General features: G+C 34.2%; 1 protein-coding gene across 1 annotated transcript in view; it reads right to left on the bottom strand.

Moving 5' to 3' along the window:
- The window catches only part of Erap2 (endoplasmic reticulum aminopeptidase 2), a 38,616-nt gene that overhangs the window by 4,185 nt on the left and 19,291 nt on the right, over positions 1-15,140 (bottom strand). Inside the window, exons 10-17 of the mRNA XM_015483811.2 lie at positions 14,031-14,099; positions 12,873-13,045; positions 10,418-10,497; positions 9,257-9,440; positions 4,482-4,638; positions 3,802-3,986; positions 1,434-1,595; positions 789-929 (exon numbers count right to left, since the gene is read on the bottom strand). Coding sequence (XP_015339297.1) covers positions 789-929; positions 1,434-1,595; positions 3,802-3,986; positions 4,482-4,638; positions 9,257-9,440; positions 10,418-10,497; positions 12,873-13,045; positions 14,031-14,099 — 1,151 coding nt within the window. The remainder of the gene's footprint in view (positions 1-788; positions 930-1,433; positions 1,596-3,801; positions 3,987-4,481; positions 4,639-9,256; positions 9,441-10,417; positions 10,498-12,872; positions 13,046-14,030; positions 14,100-15,140) is intronic.

Raw genomic sequence — 15,140 nt, 5'->3', positions numbered from 1 at the left:
GATTCCATTACTTTCTATGTCTTAGCTATTTTCATTGTGTGTGTGTGTGTGTCTGTGTGTGTGTGTGTGTGTGCTGTGTGTGTGTGTGTGTGTGTGTGTGTCGTGTGTGTGTGTGTGTGTGTGTGTGTGATGTGGTGTGTGTGATGAGAGAGAGAGAGAGAGAGAGAGAGAGAGAAGCAGGGTGTGGGGGGCATTACAATGAAAAAAATTGCTCTTCTGAGAGATAATATTTAAGCCCAGGAACTTAGTCACAAGCTCTAGTTCTTTCAAACATTGTGAGGCCTCAGGAAAAAAAATCTGAACCAATATTGGAGAGGGCTCCTGAAATACTTCTGTTTCTTTCAATTGCTTTGAGATCTTTCCACTGTACTACCTCCATGGTGAAACTAGAGGTATAGATTAGCTCTCATTAGAATTTCTGAGGTTCTGCATTATCCAAACAGGTCAAATGCATGTAATGCTTCTATAAGCCTTCATTGGATTTATTTCAGGAGAGAACCAGGGTAGATGGGGAGATAACTAGATTTAACTCAACTTGTACTGCTCCCAGCAATTCTTTGCCTGGGATGAATGAGTGGAGTGTGTTTCTTGTTCTCTTATTCTCATTCCTCTCTTGTACACCTGTGCAGAATAACTTGAGTGAGTGAATTTTAAAGCCTATAGATTTCATTGAAAAATTTGAGTAGAGATGATCTTTTATAGGCTTTTATATATACTTGGTTACATATGGTTTTAATTAAGAGGCATCTGCATTAAAGAACATACATTGAGCTTATACAAATACTAACTTTTTTAGGAGATCAGTCCAATTTGCTCTTACAAAATTCCAGACTAACTGCTGACCCTTTGGATTTCTGGCAATTGCATGAATGAGAGCTGCCAAGTCTTGTGTCTTGATAACCTTTCCTTCCATTCCAAGCTCAATTAACCTAAAGAAATAAAAATCATTTGTTTTTTCATAGTAGATATTATGGAAATTAACTTAGGGTACCAATATATTAAAATAACAGAACAGAAAGAGACATGATAAAAGTATAATTTACCAAAAACGGTAATGAATTTTCTACAGGCTAATCTTATTAATGTTCCAATTAAACATTTACTTTTTTTTACAGCAGTAACTTTATTTGGTAATTATTTTAAAGACTTTTATTAGCATCTTGTATACATCTTATATGCAAGATTGTTTTTTGCAATAATTTTCACCTAAAGTGCTGAAAGTAAAGCACACCATTTATCTAGCATCACATGATTAGTAATAAAATAATCTGTTTACTATTCACATTTGTCAATATATATGTTTGAAAAGTAAAGTTAAAACCATTCAAATTTGGATTCAATTATTTTATACCTTTAAAATTAGTGGCTGCAATTTTAGTGACTTCAGTGAATTTCTTTCACCTTACTTTTAACAGTTTAGTTGATGAACTTACTTTACCAGCTTTTCCTGATGCCTGCTCGTTGATAATGCATACAGAATTTTGTTTTTTTCAGCACTTGAAACTGACAGTTCATATTGCTCTAAAAGGTAATTCCATCCTGCTGTTGTCTGAGCACCCACAGAATATACAATCTTTAAAACATCTGTTGGAATACTGCAATATTAAGCACAGAAGTAAAGAAGAGAGTTTTATGAAAGAAAAGAAACATTATATTTTACAATTTATGTTACCATAACAGATTCACTCCTGAATTATTTCTAGTACTCAGGGAATTAAAACATTTTTCTGTCAAATTTTATGAAAAGATTTTATGTAATTTTACTTTGCAGATTATTTATGTTTTATCTCCTACCATTGACAAAATATTAGCCAGCAGAATAAGTATACATTTTAACCAACCCTGAGATAGGGTAGAAAATAGAAAGTTGGTGAAAAATAATACAAATAAACAAAAGGGAATTTAAAAATGAAAACAAAAATAAAAAATAAAGTGGAATCAATAAAAAATAATTTCTGATATGTAATACTGGTTATACAAATTCTATCATATTAACCTTTATCGGTGCTATATGACTTTTTAAGAAATGACTATTTATACTTTAATTTCACCTTAAAAGTACTTTCTGATATCTGTCTGAGGGTCACTAGTCAGTTCTAAATTTAGAAAATTGTAATTTAGTACAATTGATTAGGGCCTTGGCATTTTACTGTTATAAAATGTATAAAATGCAATGATATTATTTTCTGTCCTCCAAAAGAAGGCACATGATTTAGGTTTTTATTGCTTTGTAGGGCATTAACCAGTGTTATTCTAAATTTTTATATAATTTTTATCCCCACATATAGATAGATCAACAGTAGCTGATAAATACATGGCTCAAAAAACCCACAACATAGAGCAATAGGGAAGGGTGGGAAATTTGCATTTGTCATGAAGTGACCTCATGACAGGTATTGTACTAGTTTCTGTATAACATTTAACTGTCAAAACTACCCAGTGAAATAGCTATTATCCTGAATTTTTAAAAGTGGAAATAATTCTTGGAAAGGTTATGAAAATGTACACAAGGTGACATAACTTGCTATTTTGGAGGTAGGACTGAGATATTGCTTGTGCCAGTTTCTACTATATCAGGTTGTACATAAATATCTCAGGTGCTATCTAAATCATAAAATACTGATTAATTAAATTAAAATCCATATTGCTTTGATTTTAGTGTATTTTAACTGACCATATTTTTGAAAACTAGTAGAAAACACATTAAAAGTTTCTTGAAAATAGGGTACCTGGTTTTGTCACAACTTGTAATCCTTAGCTCCTACAGCAGGCCTAACTGGCACACAAGAGATATGCAAATAATTATACTTTGAATTCACAAATAAACAGTCAATTAATCTTTGTAACAAGATTCTTCACTAAGATTTATACTAACGTTCATGGAGTTTGGGGAAAAAAACCTACAATATTTAATTATGTATTTTTTATTGTAAGTATAAGTGAGCTTTACTCAGAATATTTTCACAGGTATGTTCAACATATGGACAACTCATATCTGCTGTGGCTGGGTTAGTGCCAATTAGAGCATCACTGTCATAACCAGCAGAAAGGCAGAATAATAATACTCTGTTGTGTGACATTTACATTTTTCTCTCACTCATACAACCCATTCAAACAAGAACAAAAAGAAGAAAATTACAAATCAAAGATATTTTTAGATTTTAGGCTTGAATCCAAATAAGCAGAAGAGTCCAAAATAAAGAAAAACTTCAATTATGTTTCCTAAAGAAGAATTAAAGGAAAGATTTCAAAAAGCTCACTGAGATTTAGTTATGGGGAAATAAATTATGATAGCATATTATAGCAATTTGATACGGGAATTTAAAATAATATAGATTGTGTTGGATAGATATCAAAACTTACATAAAAAAGTATGTGGGGTCTAATGGTACCTATGAGAGTGAACACATTTTTATAAAAATTCACCTCCCCCTTTTCTGAGTTTCATCAAATGATCCCTGGTTTTAGATGCATGTATATTTCGTATTGTTCTTCCTAACATCATCTTATCTTTAAACACATCACTTTTTGAGACTGGGCTCTCCCCATTTCTATTCCCTGGTTACCTTTCAGTCACCATGCCAATGTGTATTACTTCTCCCTCTCAGGGAGAGAAGCTTGCTTCCCACAAAATCTATTGAGCACTCACTCCGTGGGAGCATGAAACAGAGTTTGTAATTCCCAGCATGTTTTTATTTTCTTTCTGCCCTAAAAGATTTTAGATCTAATGTCTTGCTTGATCAAAGACTTTTACATCAAAGGGAGAAGAACAAAGAGTAGGAAAGGGGAGTCTGGACCTACTTTAACTTTCCACTGGATTCCATCCACTGGGAGAAGAGCTCAGTGGCCTTCTGGATGCAGGGAGCATGGCCCAGTTCACAAGCCAGCCTCAGGAGCACCGAGCGAAGCATCCTGTCCCAGGCTGAGCCCTCGTCGCTCCAGCTTTGTGTGTCAATCATTTGCTTAAAATACCAGAGAAGGTAACGCTGCAGAAAACATGAGATAGTTTACAGAGAGGCTAAATTTAGTTGGTACCATAGCTTTTACTCACCCACCTAAAAGGCTCAATTTTGAATTTTCTGAAAAACACAGAACTACTTATCTTCATATTTTGCTTATATTTCTTCCTCCCACCTACTACACCAAAGAAATAGATTTTTGGCATTAGAAATGTGGCATTTTCTATCCGAGAAGGGATCATCAGTTGATCTAAGAGGGGACCGTCAATTAATAAAAAATCACCTTTAGTAGTAATACTTTGCCCAAAGAGTTGGCTTAAGAAAGAAAAGAGGGATGTCAATCATTAGGTGCTGGGGTTTGGCTGAGCTATCAGCCAGTGTCCTCAGCTTCTCCCTAATTTAACTCCTAGGAGTTAACTCCTCAGCTTCTCCCTAATTTAACTCACACAAAATACTCTGAGCCTTGTTGATTTTCCAGATACTGTGTATTTACTTAATACATTTTCTAAAAGTAATACAAACCTTGAGATTTTCAGAGACGTCTGAAATATTCCTTCTGTCCATCATGTGGTATAACAATTCTAAATAACTCAGACCTTTAAGAAGTATAGGGCTGCTTGTTTCATGTTGGAGATAGCGAGTCAGGTTCAGGGCTTTGTCCAAGGTCATCCTTCCTGCACTGAGGTACAAAGCAAATATGGGTAGTTTGTACAGATCTCATAGTTCTTAATATTTTTAATATTAAAGCAAGTATGAAACAGAAAGCAATTAACAGAAGCAGTTCACCATAACCAGACCATTAGATTTAAATTCTAGTGTTGATACTAAGGAGCTGTGTGATCTTGGACAAATTACCTAACCTTTCTGGATCTAAGCTGCCTCCCTTGTATGATGAGAATCAATAATAGTATCTTCCTCATAAGTTTATTGCAAGGATCGAGTTAAAATTTGAAAAAAAAAAACACTTAGAATAATGCCTAGTCTATAGTGAGAATATAACAAATGAAATACATATTAGCTAACATTAAGATTTAGTACAGAATAATGAACATTTTTACATATTATGTCATTTTGTAATTGTTTCATTAGTGAGTCTCACTTGTTTCTTAAAGCAAATTGAGAACTTTTAGGACAGGTGCCATGTCTATTTCTTTTTTAAAAATTTGTCTTCATGGAACTGAGAGAAAAACCTGAATATATTCTCTAGTTTTGCTTATCTTTAATTACTTGGTTTTAGTTGAATTTAAAGTCACCAATTTTTGAGGTCAGATAGCTGAACAATAAATTATTATTCTCCCACTAGCTTTTCTGTGGATAACATCTGAGATATATGGGTTTTATGATAACGGATATCCTGGTTACTTCTCAGGAACTTTTTTGTTGAAATGCCTCAACTGGGCCTGCAACAGGGGTTTTATGGGTGACCTTTTGATGTCAAGAGGCTGAAAATTCAGCCTTCAGATCATGCTAACACTGCCATTTTCTGTACATTTGTCCCATGAAGAACTATGAAGATTGATAACGCATGTGCAGACCACCGATTGCTCTACCTCCAATCACCTCTCCCCACACCTCAGTCCACTCTGCTTCTTTATCCCTTCAATATCCATAAAGGTTATCCACTGGGAGAGGGATTTGAGACTTGGATCTCCCACATCCACAGTTGGCTTCCTTGCAAATAAACTCTTTTTCTTTGCAAAGCTCATTTCAATGATTTGCAGAGGGCAAAATGGAATGGGCTTGATAATAATTCTACCAGAAAAGTAGTGATCATTGTGAATAGGACAAATAAGTGTTTTTATCTTACTTAGTTCCAAAAGTTACATGTCTTTTTACATTTTCTTGCAGTAGAATAACAAGTAACTAGGATATTTTCTGCAGAGGAAATAAACCATTACATCCTCTGTCTTGGAAAGTGATTCTCAAGTGTGTTTCTGTGAGGCTATGATCCACACAAGGTCCTTAAGCAATTGTTGAGAGCATTCAACTCCCAGACTGCACACCATCACATGATGTGGAACATTCCAGAACAAAGGATTTCTCTGTTGCATATTTCATTAACATAATGCCCTACCTCCTTTGGTTTTGCGAATTTAAATTCATATTTAAAAAGAGAGAACAGAAGCTAGAAAGGAGTAAAAGTAAAAAGAGCCAAGTTCTATTGTGGCCTTATTCTTCTTAATCATAATGATGTACAACTTTAAAACACATTTATGGAATTTTTTTCTAAAAATTTCATCTGAAGATAGAACACTGAACCATATGCTCTATGATTCTGAGATCTGCTGTATTTTGTAAGAAACAAATCCACAAAATGTCACTACTCCTTCCTACATGTATAGGTATCATCAGATATGTAGCAGTTGATATCTTAGCACCAGCAATAGGGGAAATGGCCTTCTAAGGTTGCAATTTAATGTTTACACATTAAAAACTAGTTTCTATGGTGCTTGATTTGTTGTTGTTTTCTTTTAAGCCTGGCCTAATTTATTTTTTACTAAAATTAATGCCATTATTAGAACTCGTCACTTTTATATTTGCCCACTTTTCTTTATTTTAATGTTAATATTTATTTATAATGAATCACTTTATATAGTTACTAAATTGTTTAATAACTATTAAACAATTACCTTTAAACTATTAAACTCTTTACCTGCCTCATGCTTCATTCAATACAAAGGATGTTATCTGAATGTTTGTTTAGCATGAGGAATAAACATTTATCAAAGCATAGACTTCAGTCTAACAGGAAATATCTATATTTATTTATTTGCATTGAATTTCAGTTAGATGTGAAACGGTACCATATTCCTGAAGAGTCAATTCAGGATTTATTTTTGAGATGGAGGATTAAAGGAAAAAATACAACTTTTTTTTTTTTTTGGTAAGAAAAATACAGTTGCTGTTTTAATTCCATTCAACTCAGACAAGGTACATTTCAACAGAGCAAAAATCTAATTCAAAAAATATCCATTCCTGGACTAAATTCTGTCTCAAAAGTAAACATGATCACAGTTGCTTCTTTATCTCTAACATTGAAGCTTCATTAAGCAGGGAGGGCAGATTACATATATAATCTATATATAATTATATATATAATCAAAAGGGAATAGCAAGTAAGAATATTTAAGATCTGTTATGAGAGTTTTTAATTCTTTCCTCATAGAGTTGGCCATCCATATCTATGGATTCTACATCTATGTATTCAACTGTGTATTTAGAATATTTGGGGGAAATTTTGCCTGCACTGACTATATACAAACTTTTTGTCACTATTTCTAAACAATACAGTGTAACAATTTTACACAGTATAGATATTATGAGTAATAGAGAGGTAATTTAAAGTGTACAGGAGTATGTGCATAGGTTATATACAAATACTACACCATTTTATATAAGAGCCTTGAACAACTGCAAATTTTGGAATCACGGGAGATCCAGAACCAGAAATCAGAAGGATGACTGTACTGTCATTGTAACAGTATTATAGCAAATATAAACAAAGCAATTGGAAATTAGATGCAGGGGCAGAGGGGGACCCATAATTCACTACCCTGTAATTCACTCAGAGCATTTTGTAATAATTTCTTTGGTTTTTGTTTTCCCCATTGACTTTTTTTCTATTTGCACATAATAATATACAAATTTACATTCTGCTTTTATCCAACTTCATATCATTTTTATGTTGTCAATTTCTCTCCTATTCAACACATTATGTTTTAAACAATTTCTATTAGGCAACCTCAATAATGTTAACAGATGACATTTACTGAGCAGGCACTGTACTTAATGTTTTACCTAATGCAATCCTCAAAATAATCCTGTATGTTAGGCATTATTATTAATGGAATTTAAAGTCTACAAAATTTAGGCTAAAAAGGGTAAATAATTTGCTCAAATTGAGTTAACTAATAAGTGAAAATGTAGTAGTCATTTTATCTTTCTGTTTTAATTCAAAACTTGGACTATTGGTTTCACTGATCTGCCTACTAATGAAGAAAGGATTGTTTTTTCCACTAATGCATCAATAACTGTAGGTTTCTTCCTGCTAAGTTCAGACTACCAATAAGTTTTTAGGCTAGAAACAGCAAAAGGAACTTTTCCACTACTTGAAAGATGGGATTTCATTTTCAGAGTTGTCCATATTCTTCATTTTTCCTAGTTTTAAATTTTTAATCTATCTTCTCTGCAATCTGTTCAGAGTTCTCTAAGTAGACAAAACTCCTTCAACTAGCAATAATCTACTTCTTAGCTAGCCTATCTGCACCTGCTCTTATACAGCACGGAATTTTTCCTCATCTTGTCCTCCAATGTGCTGTGATATCATGATGTTCCTGAGACTCTTAGGGCTCAGGATTAAACCTCACTCTTCTTGCCTAACTGGGGGATTCTGTTATTCCAAGAAGCTTCACAGAAGAGATGTCCTGCTGGTTACTTTCATGCAATTTAATGTAAATAAGCATAGGAAAGGAAATAATAAGTCATATTGAATACAATGAGGATACTACAGAACAGTAATACTCCACCTGATCCTCATCACCGCCCCCCCACCCATTGAAGACCTTGTAACCTGATTTATTCCAAATATGATTTTGTTGATGATAAATTGAAAAGGAAAGAAAAAAACTTTGCCTTTTCACAGTAGTCTAAAGAGGAATAAATGTAAACGGCCAATTCATCTTTCATTTCCCTATCAATCTCATATTGATTTCCACACTGCAAGTAAAATGCTGAATGGATTGTGCCCCAAGCTAACCATTCATTTACAGTCATAAAGGTTGGTAATATATTTATACATTTTCATTTTAAGAGATTACATTGGTATTTGGTATAACAGCTACTACCATAAACAAATTTACAATTTGAGTCAAAAGTTCAAGAGACCTGAAGACTTATTGTATCTGAGGGAAAACAGCCCACCATGTACCATTTGACACTTTGGTTCTTGAGATACCACAGACATGGCCTAAAGATAGATCATCCACTGCACACCCCTTATGTTTGTTTTGTGGAAATGAAGGTTCACAGTTGCCAACTCTAATTTTTAAAAAATACTCTAGAAGTCATACTTTTCATATAAAATTATCCACATTTAAATATGTTGGGTTAGATTTATAAACACTGGGTTGGCTAAAATCTATTTTCAGTGGGTGGGCTTAGACATAGCGGCCAGTGTTTTACCTCCATTGAATTCTATATCATATGAATGATCAATATTGAACATTTCATTCAGAAATCTAGCATATCCGGTTACAGGACAATTATTTCCTATGTAATCAGATGAAATTTTGCATTACCTAACCAGCTGAAAGGCATCATGAATCAGACCTATTCTGTCCTTAGGCCTGAGAAGCGTATGGTTCTGGTTCAGCTGAGTAATCAGTTGGTCCCATCCATGCCCTTCATAGTGAACCAGGTAATAGCCATTTGAATCCACATTGAATTTTACCCAAGTGGTTTTTTCAGCTAAGTCCAGAGTATCTAAAAGGAAAAAATTGTCAGAGGCATTTCATTATCAACATACATATCAGAAACTTCTCCAAAACTATTAGTTTAATAGTAACACTAATGAATCAATGAGAAGACAACGTTTTGGAAGACACATGTTGATATTCATTTGCTTAGTCCCTTGAATGGTTTATTTGAAGAAGATGATCTTATTAAACTTATAAAAGTTAATTCACAGGAATAGTACTACTGAATTTGTTCTAAAAAACATAGTCTATCCAGGTATAATGGCATGTAAGAACCCAGTTAACCAGATGAGGGACATAATTGAAATCTAGTTTCCTTTATTTGTGTCATTGAAATATGTATATAGATGTAAATTGGAGATCCATTCATCTAGTTCTTATTATGATGAATAAAAGAACTGGAGTTGAACATGATGTTATAATTGAAAAACTAAATTTTTATTGGCATTGAGAGGTGAAATTAAAATTATATATTTTTAATACAACATACATCTAGGTAGTAAAATTGCATTATAGGCCTTTCAACAGTATGTGAGGTCTAGTCCTCATTCAAAATTTGATGAAAAATTAGAGCTCAGGAGGAGTTAAGTTTCTGAAGATCACACATCTAATAAGTGACAGAATGAGGATCTGAATCCAGGACCAATCCCAGAACAAATGCTTTTTCCCACTAACAGCCTGGCTTCATGCATTATTCATACAATGGATTAGTAGGTATTAAGGAACATAAGATAGGATTCCCTTATTTCTTGATCTAAATTCAAACTAAAACTAATGTGAAAAGCACAAGAGAGCTTACCACTGCATGAAAAATTCAGACTTTCTATCTGAAGGTAACTTTAATAAGAATTTATCAATAAATGAGAACTTCCCTCAAACATAAATCTTTTTATTAGTCTTTTATTGATAGTATCTTTCCTCCAATAACTCAAAACATATTTATTTTCAGCACTGAGACACCTATTTGGCTAATAAGTGTATTACCTGTCTTTGATTTTAGAATATGTCTATGGATCGTGTTCGAGGAACTCGTAGAGTAGGTCAGTGGGATGTGCCACAGGAACCTGTAGTGAAAAGTAGAGGGTTACAGAATAAATGAATGTTCATTCCAGTTTTCACTCGGTCAGACTCCATGGAGAGTAAAAAGCACCAAAGCACCCAGACCTCACTCCTATCAGTGGCCTTGTGAAATGTTCTGGCTATGGCTATTGTATCCTTGGGATACAAAAATTTCTTTCATGATGATTATGTAGGAGCAGTGATATATACCAAACTGAACTTTGCCACAAGTACCTGTTATTTGCTGTCCAAATCTCACACCATAACAAATTCTATTTTTTGTGAAAGAAAAAATTACCAATCTTCTAATATTTCCAAAATTTCTATCATCCTGATGTTGATTCAAATAACTAAACTGAATCTGTAGGGAATCCTTAAGAGGTAAAGAACTCACTTCAGTCTGATTTTTCACTTATCCTCTTCTTCAACAGAATCATTGCCCTAATGCTAAGTGGTTGCAAGTCTGTGACCACCAATACTTCAGCCAATGCAGGAAAGCTTAGCTCAGAGAACAGAAAAGCAGAGTGGATTCGAGGTCCAGGCCTATTACTTTCAATGGCCTTACCATAATAAATCACAGAAATTGACTATTTTCTAAACTAACTTTCTACAGCTTCTCGAGTTCATTTTCTTTCTTATCAAGACATCTTAGCCATAGTAATCCTACCCATGTAAAATCATGCACTTGATAACACCAATAGGTTATAAAATAGAAAGGGAATGCACAAATGGGAGGGAAAAAAATCTACCAAACTGCACTATGTCCATGTATGAATACTCCAGAGTGAATCCTGCTTAGATGTACTTATAATGCACTAATTAAAGTAATAATAATAATAAAAGGGAGATAGGTAGAGTTGAGCAAGTGGATTGGGGGAGAAAGGAAGGGAAGGAAAGGAAAGAGGGCAAGTACTGGGGAGTGAGATTGATCAACTTATGTGTATGTATGAATATGGCATAATGAATCCTAGTATTATATATAACTAAAATGCACCATTAAAAAATAAAAAATAATAAACACCATGTAAAATGTAAATTTGAAAAAGGGAAACAACATATACTAGCTCTATCTAGTAAAGTTTCAGAAGAAACAGTTTATGTGTTAACCTAGAGAGTACAGATATTTAACAAGCAAATCTGACATCTTTACCTAGAAAGGTAAAATGGGCCCATAAATATTGCCAAGAATTAATGGATTGGGACTCATGGATGGATTTGGACATGGAGAAAGAATAGCACTACTTGAGTTTGGATAACCATGAATCAGAGGGCCATCATTTTATAAGAATCATTTAAATTTGTTCCAGATGGAGGGAAAATACAAATCTCTCTCTATCTCTCTCTCTCTCTCTCTCTCTCTGTGTGTGTGTGTGTGTGTGTGTGTGTATTTATTCTGGGTAATCCATAGTTTTCAACTCTCTCATGACATTTTGCAAAATGGTGACTCCTGCTTTTCTAGCATTGAATCAAACATAAATTTCCCAGACTGTACTACTAAATTATAAGTTGCCTAAGCTCTGAGTTTTAGACTTGAGAAGAACACACAGAAAAAGGGAAAGATGTGCACACAGAGAAACAGATGAGAATTGCTATGGATTATCAATATGTAAATGATACAACAAAAAAGAAAAAGAACACATATACTCTATGTGTTACAGACCTCCATTTGCTTTTCACTTTTAGAGAAATTATAGAATTATTCAACAGGTGCATTCTGAGCAAAAGAAAAAATAATCATAAGAGCCAGCACAGGTTAATATAGATTATTTCATTTTAAATCAACTTCATTTATCTTAAAGATAGGACTATAGATCAGAGAACTGTGGATGGTATTGTGTCACTTGATTTCAGTGATGCCTTTGACAAATTTTTGCAGGAAAGGCAAAGGTGAACAAGATGATAGTGTGGTTAATTGAATTTGCCTTCAGTATTACCAAGAATATCATGTTTTCAGACATTATATTTATAGATTATTGCTGAAAAATGAAAGTCAATAGAAGGCTTTACATCTAATTTATCACATAGGAATGTCATTTCTCTAAAGATAAGAAGCACACCTGAGATAATTCTTCTTAGGTGTTGGCCAATCACTCCATTTGAGAGTGCCCAGAAATCAGTGTAACATAATAGAAACATAACCAACCATTCTGCATCAGAACCAAGGCTCTGAAAGCAGCATGGAACTTCTAAGAATGGAGTTGTTGAACAAAGCCATCTGGGCCACCTGAAACTCTTTAAATCTGTTATCAAGGCTCGTTTAGGCCTGATTTCTATAAAGAAATTATATCCTGCAGAGCTACCAGAGGAGCTGGGAGAAAGTGAACAGAATAATGAGCAAACTGAGATGAGATAAACTAGATCCAAAAAGAAAATCAGCCACCTTTCCTGCAGGGCCCTCCATTCGGGGTCCTCTTTGAAAACTCCCTCCAGAAAGCGCTCCTGTTGTATGCTGAGTGAACACCCATCTTGTTTAACCACCACCAGGGGGATTCCTTTCTGGAGAGTCCATGTAGTCATCATCTCTTTGATCTTATTTTCCTCGAGAAAAGCAAGCTGAAATGACAAGAGACTTTGGTAACTCAAGAAGGAGGGGAGATTCCAAAAGGAGATCGGAAGCTTTCATCTCCTTGTATGTCAGAAGCAAGGTTCAGGGAGGGAGACCAGCATGAGTCCTCTGCTGGTTTCCCAGTGCAGGGCAATCTAAATCACTGGATTGGGGCAGGCCACCCTCTGCAGGTTTCCTGAGTGGGGGATACACAGGGGAGTTTGCAGGGCTAACTAGAAAAGCCAGCAAGGAAGCGGTTGAGACTGGAGCGTCTCTCTTGTTCCCTTTTATAAAAATGAAAAACAAAAGTTCCCTCTCTGTTGTAATAACTGGAATCCAGGCAGAGAGGGTTAGAAGGGAAATGTCTGTCTTTAGGGAAGTTTCAAATATTCCAACAGAGATATACTGAATGGAGCATGGAACCTAACTTCTGTGCTTCTAATATGGATTTCTGATCACTGGGTGATGATGAAACTTTCCTTAGAAACATTGACTTACAGGATTACCATGACTCTTAAAAAGAAAAAAAAAAAAAAGAAAGAAAAGAAAAAAGTTTGCCTTTTTCTCCACAATGCATTTTTCTCCCTCCTGCTGCGGTACTTCTATAGCATCCAAAGGTAACAACAACAAAAAAAGTCTCAAGATAACCAGACAGACACTATTTCCAAACCTAGAAACATACTTGATTTGGCATTTTTTTTTAGAGACTAAGGGATGCCAGTGCAGTAACAACCACTCAAAAGAATTTTGCGCTATTTTTAGCAAGCAGTGTAGCTGTGGGAAAGCTGAATTAAGACAACAGAAATATTGTAATAATAGCATCAATGCCCTAAAAGGCCTGACCATTCCTCCTTCAGTCAGCTTTGTTTCCAGGAAAATTGTGGAGTCTCTCTTCCTCTCCAGTTATTTAAAGGTACAGATGGGCCATTTTTATGCCCTACTCATTCCAGGTCAGGTGATGCACCAGATCTTTCTTCTTCTCTTTATACTTACTGTGTCACTTTTCACCTGGGAATCAGAATAACAAATTCCACCAGATGTAAAATCACCTTCTAAACAACTCTAGAACACAAGAAAAAATGCAGTCATTTAGGAACTGATTATTGGTGGCAATTGTGTATTAGACATGAGCAGATATTTATTATCATAGCTATGTGAAAATATAATGCATCTAGACACCTTAATGAACATGAAAATGAAAAACAGGTATCTTTGTAGTGATCAAATGATAGAAATACACACAAGTTATTATTTTGTGTTTTTGTGTGTGTGTGTGTGTGTGTGTGTAAAATTTCCAAAAATGTTCAATGTGGTCAATAACCATTTTAAGAAAGGGCACACACAAAAAATAAATAAAAATGAAAATAAAATGAGATAATGCACATGAAAGTGTTTTTAAACTACACAATGCTATGCAAATATCTAGCAAATTTGTTACTGTCCCTAGGATACAAATGCTTATAAAAATGAGAAGACTTCTTCACCTAACATGGTTAGATTCTTCTACCTATAGGCACAAATTCTCCCAGTTCAACTATTCTATAAAAATTGTTTTCTTTGCAGTAGAAATGTAAAAATATTTTAATAAATATTAGAATAATCTGAGCTGTGTTCTGCTTTGTCTTTTCTATGAGTCCCAAAGACAAAGAGATTATGAGTTATTTAATCAATTGTTAACTTTATTAATCACTGTTCTATCAACAATATTCTACGTGCCGTAGCATTGAAAAAATAGGCATTATTCATGTTCTTAAGCAAATTATTATTATTATTTCCAAATCCATATACACCAATAAAAGACAGCATCATTTTGTGGAACAGTTCATAAATGCATTCAACAAAGAGGTAAACTAGTGAGCACTGGAATAATCCGTAGAAGGAGGCAGGCAATTCTCAGATGGATCTTAAAAGCTGCATAGCATTTAAATTATTGAAAAAAGGAAAGGGTATTTGAGGTTGCAAGGACACTAGAAACAAAGGCACAACAATGCAGGAATCGAGCAGGAGTTCATCTAATATGGGAAAATATTAGTTTTATGCAACAAAAAAAATGCATGTTGGAGAATAAAGTTGAATAGGTAGAATTCAAACTTAAAAGTTGGC

The sequence above is a fragment of the Marmota marmota genome, unplaced genomic scaffold, assembly GCF_001458135.2.
Source record: "Marmota marmota marmota unplaced genomic scaffold, marMar, whole genome shotgun sequence".
Taxonomy (NCBI): domain Eukaryota; kingdom Metazoa; phylum Chordata; class Mammalia; order Rodentia; family Sciuridae; genus Marmota; species Marmota marmota.
The sequence above is the reverse complement of the archived record's forward strand: the minus strand, read 5'-3'. Positions and strand labels throughout refer to the sequence as shown.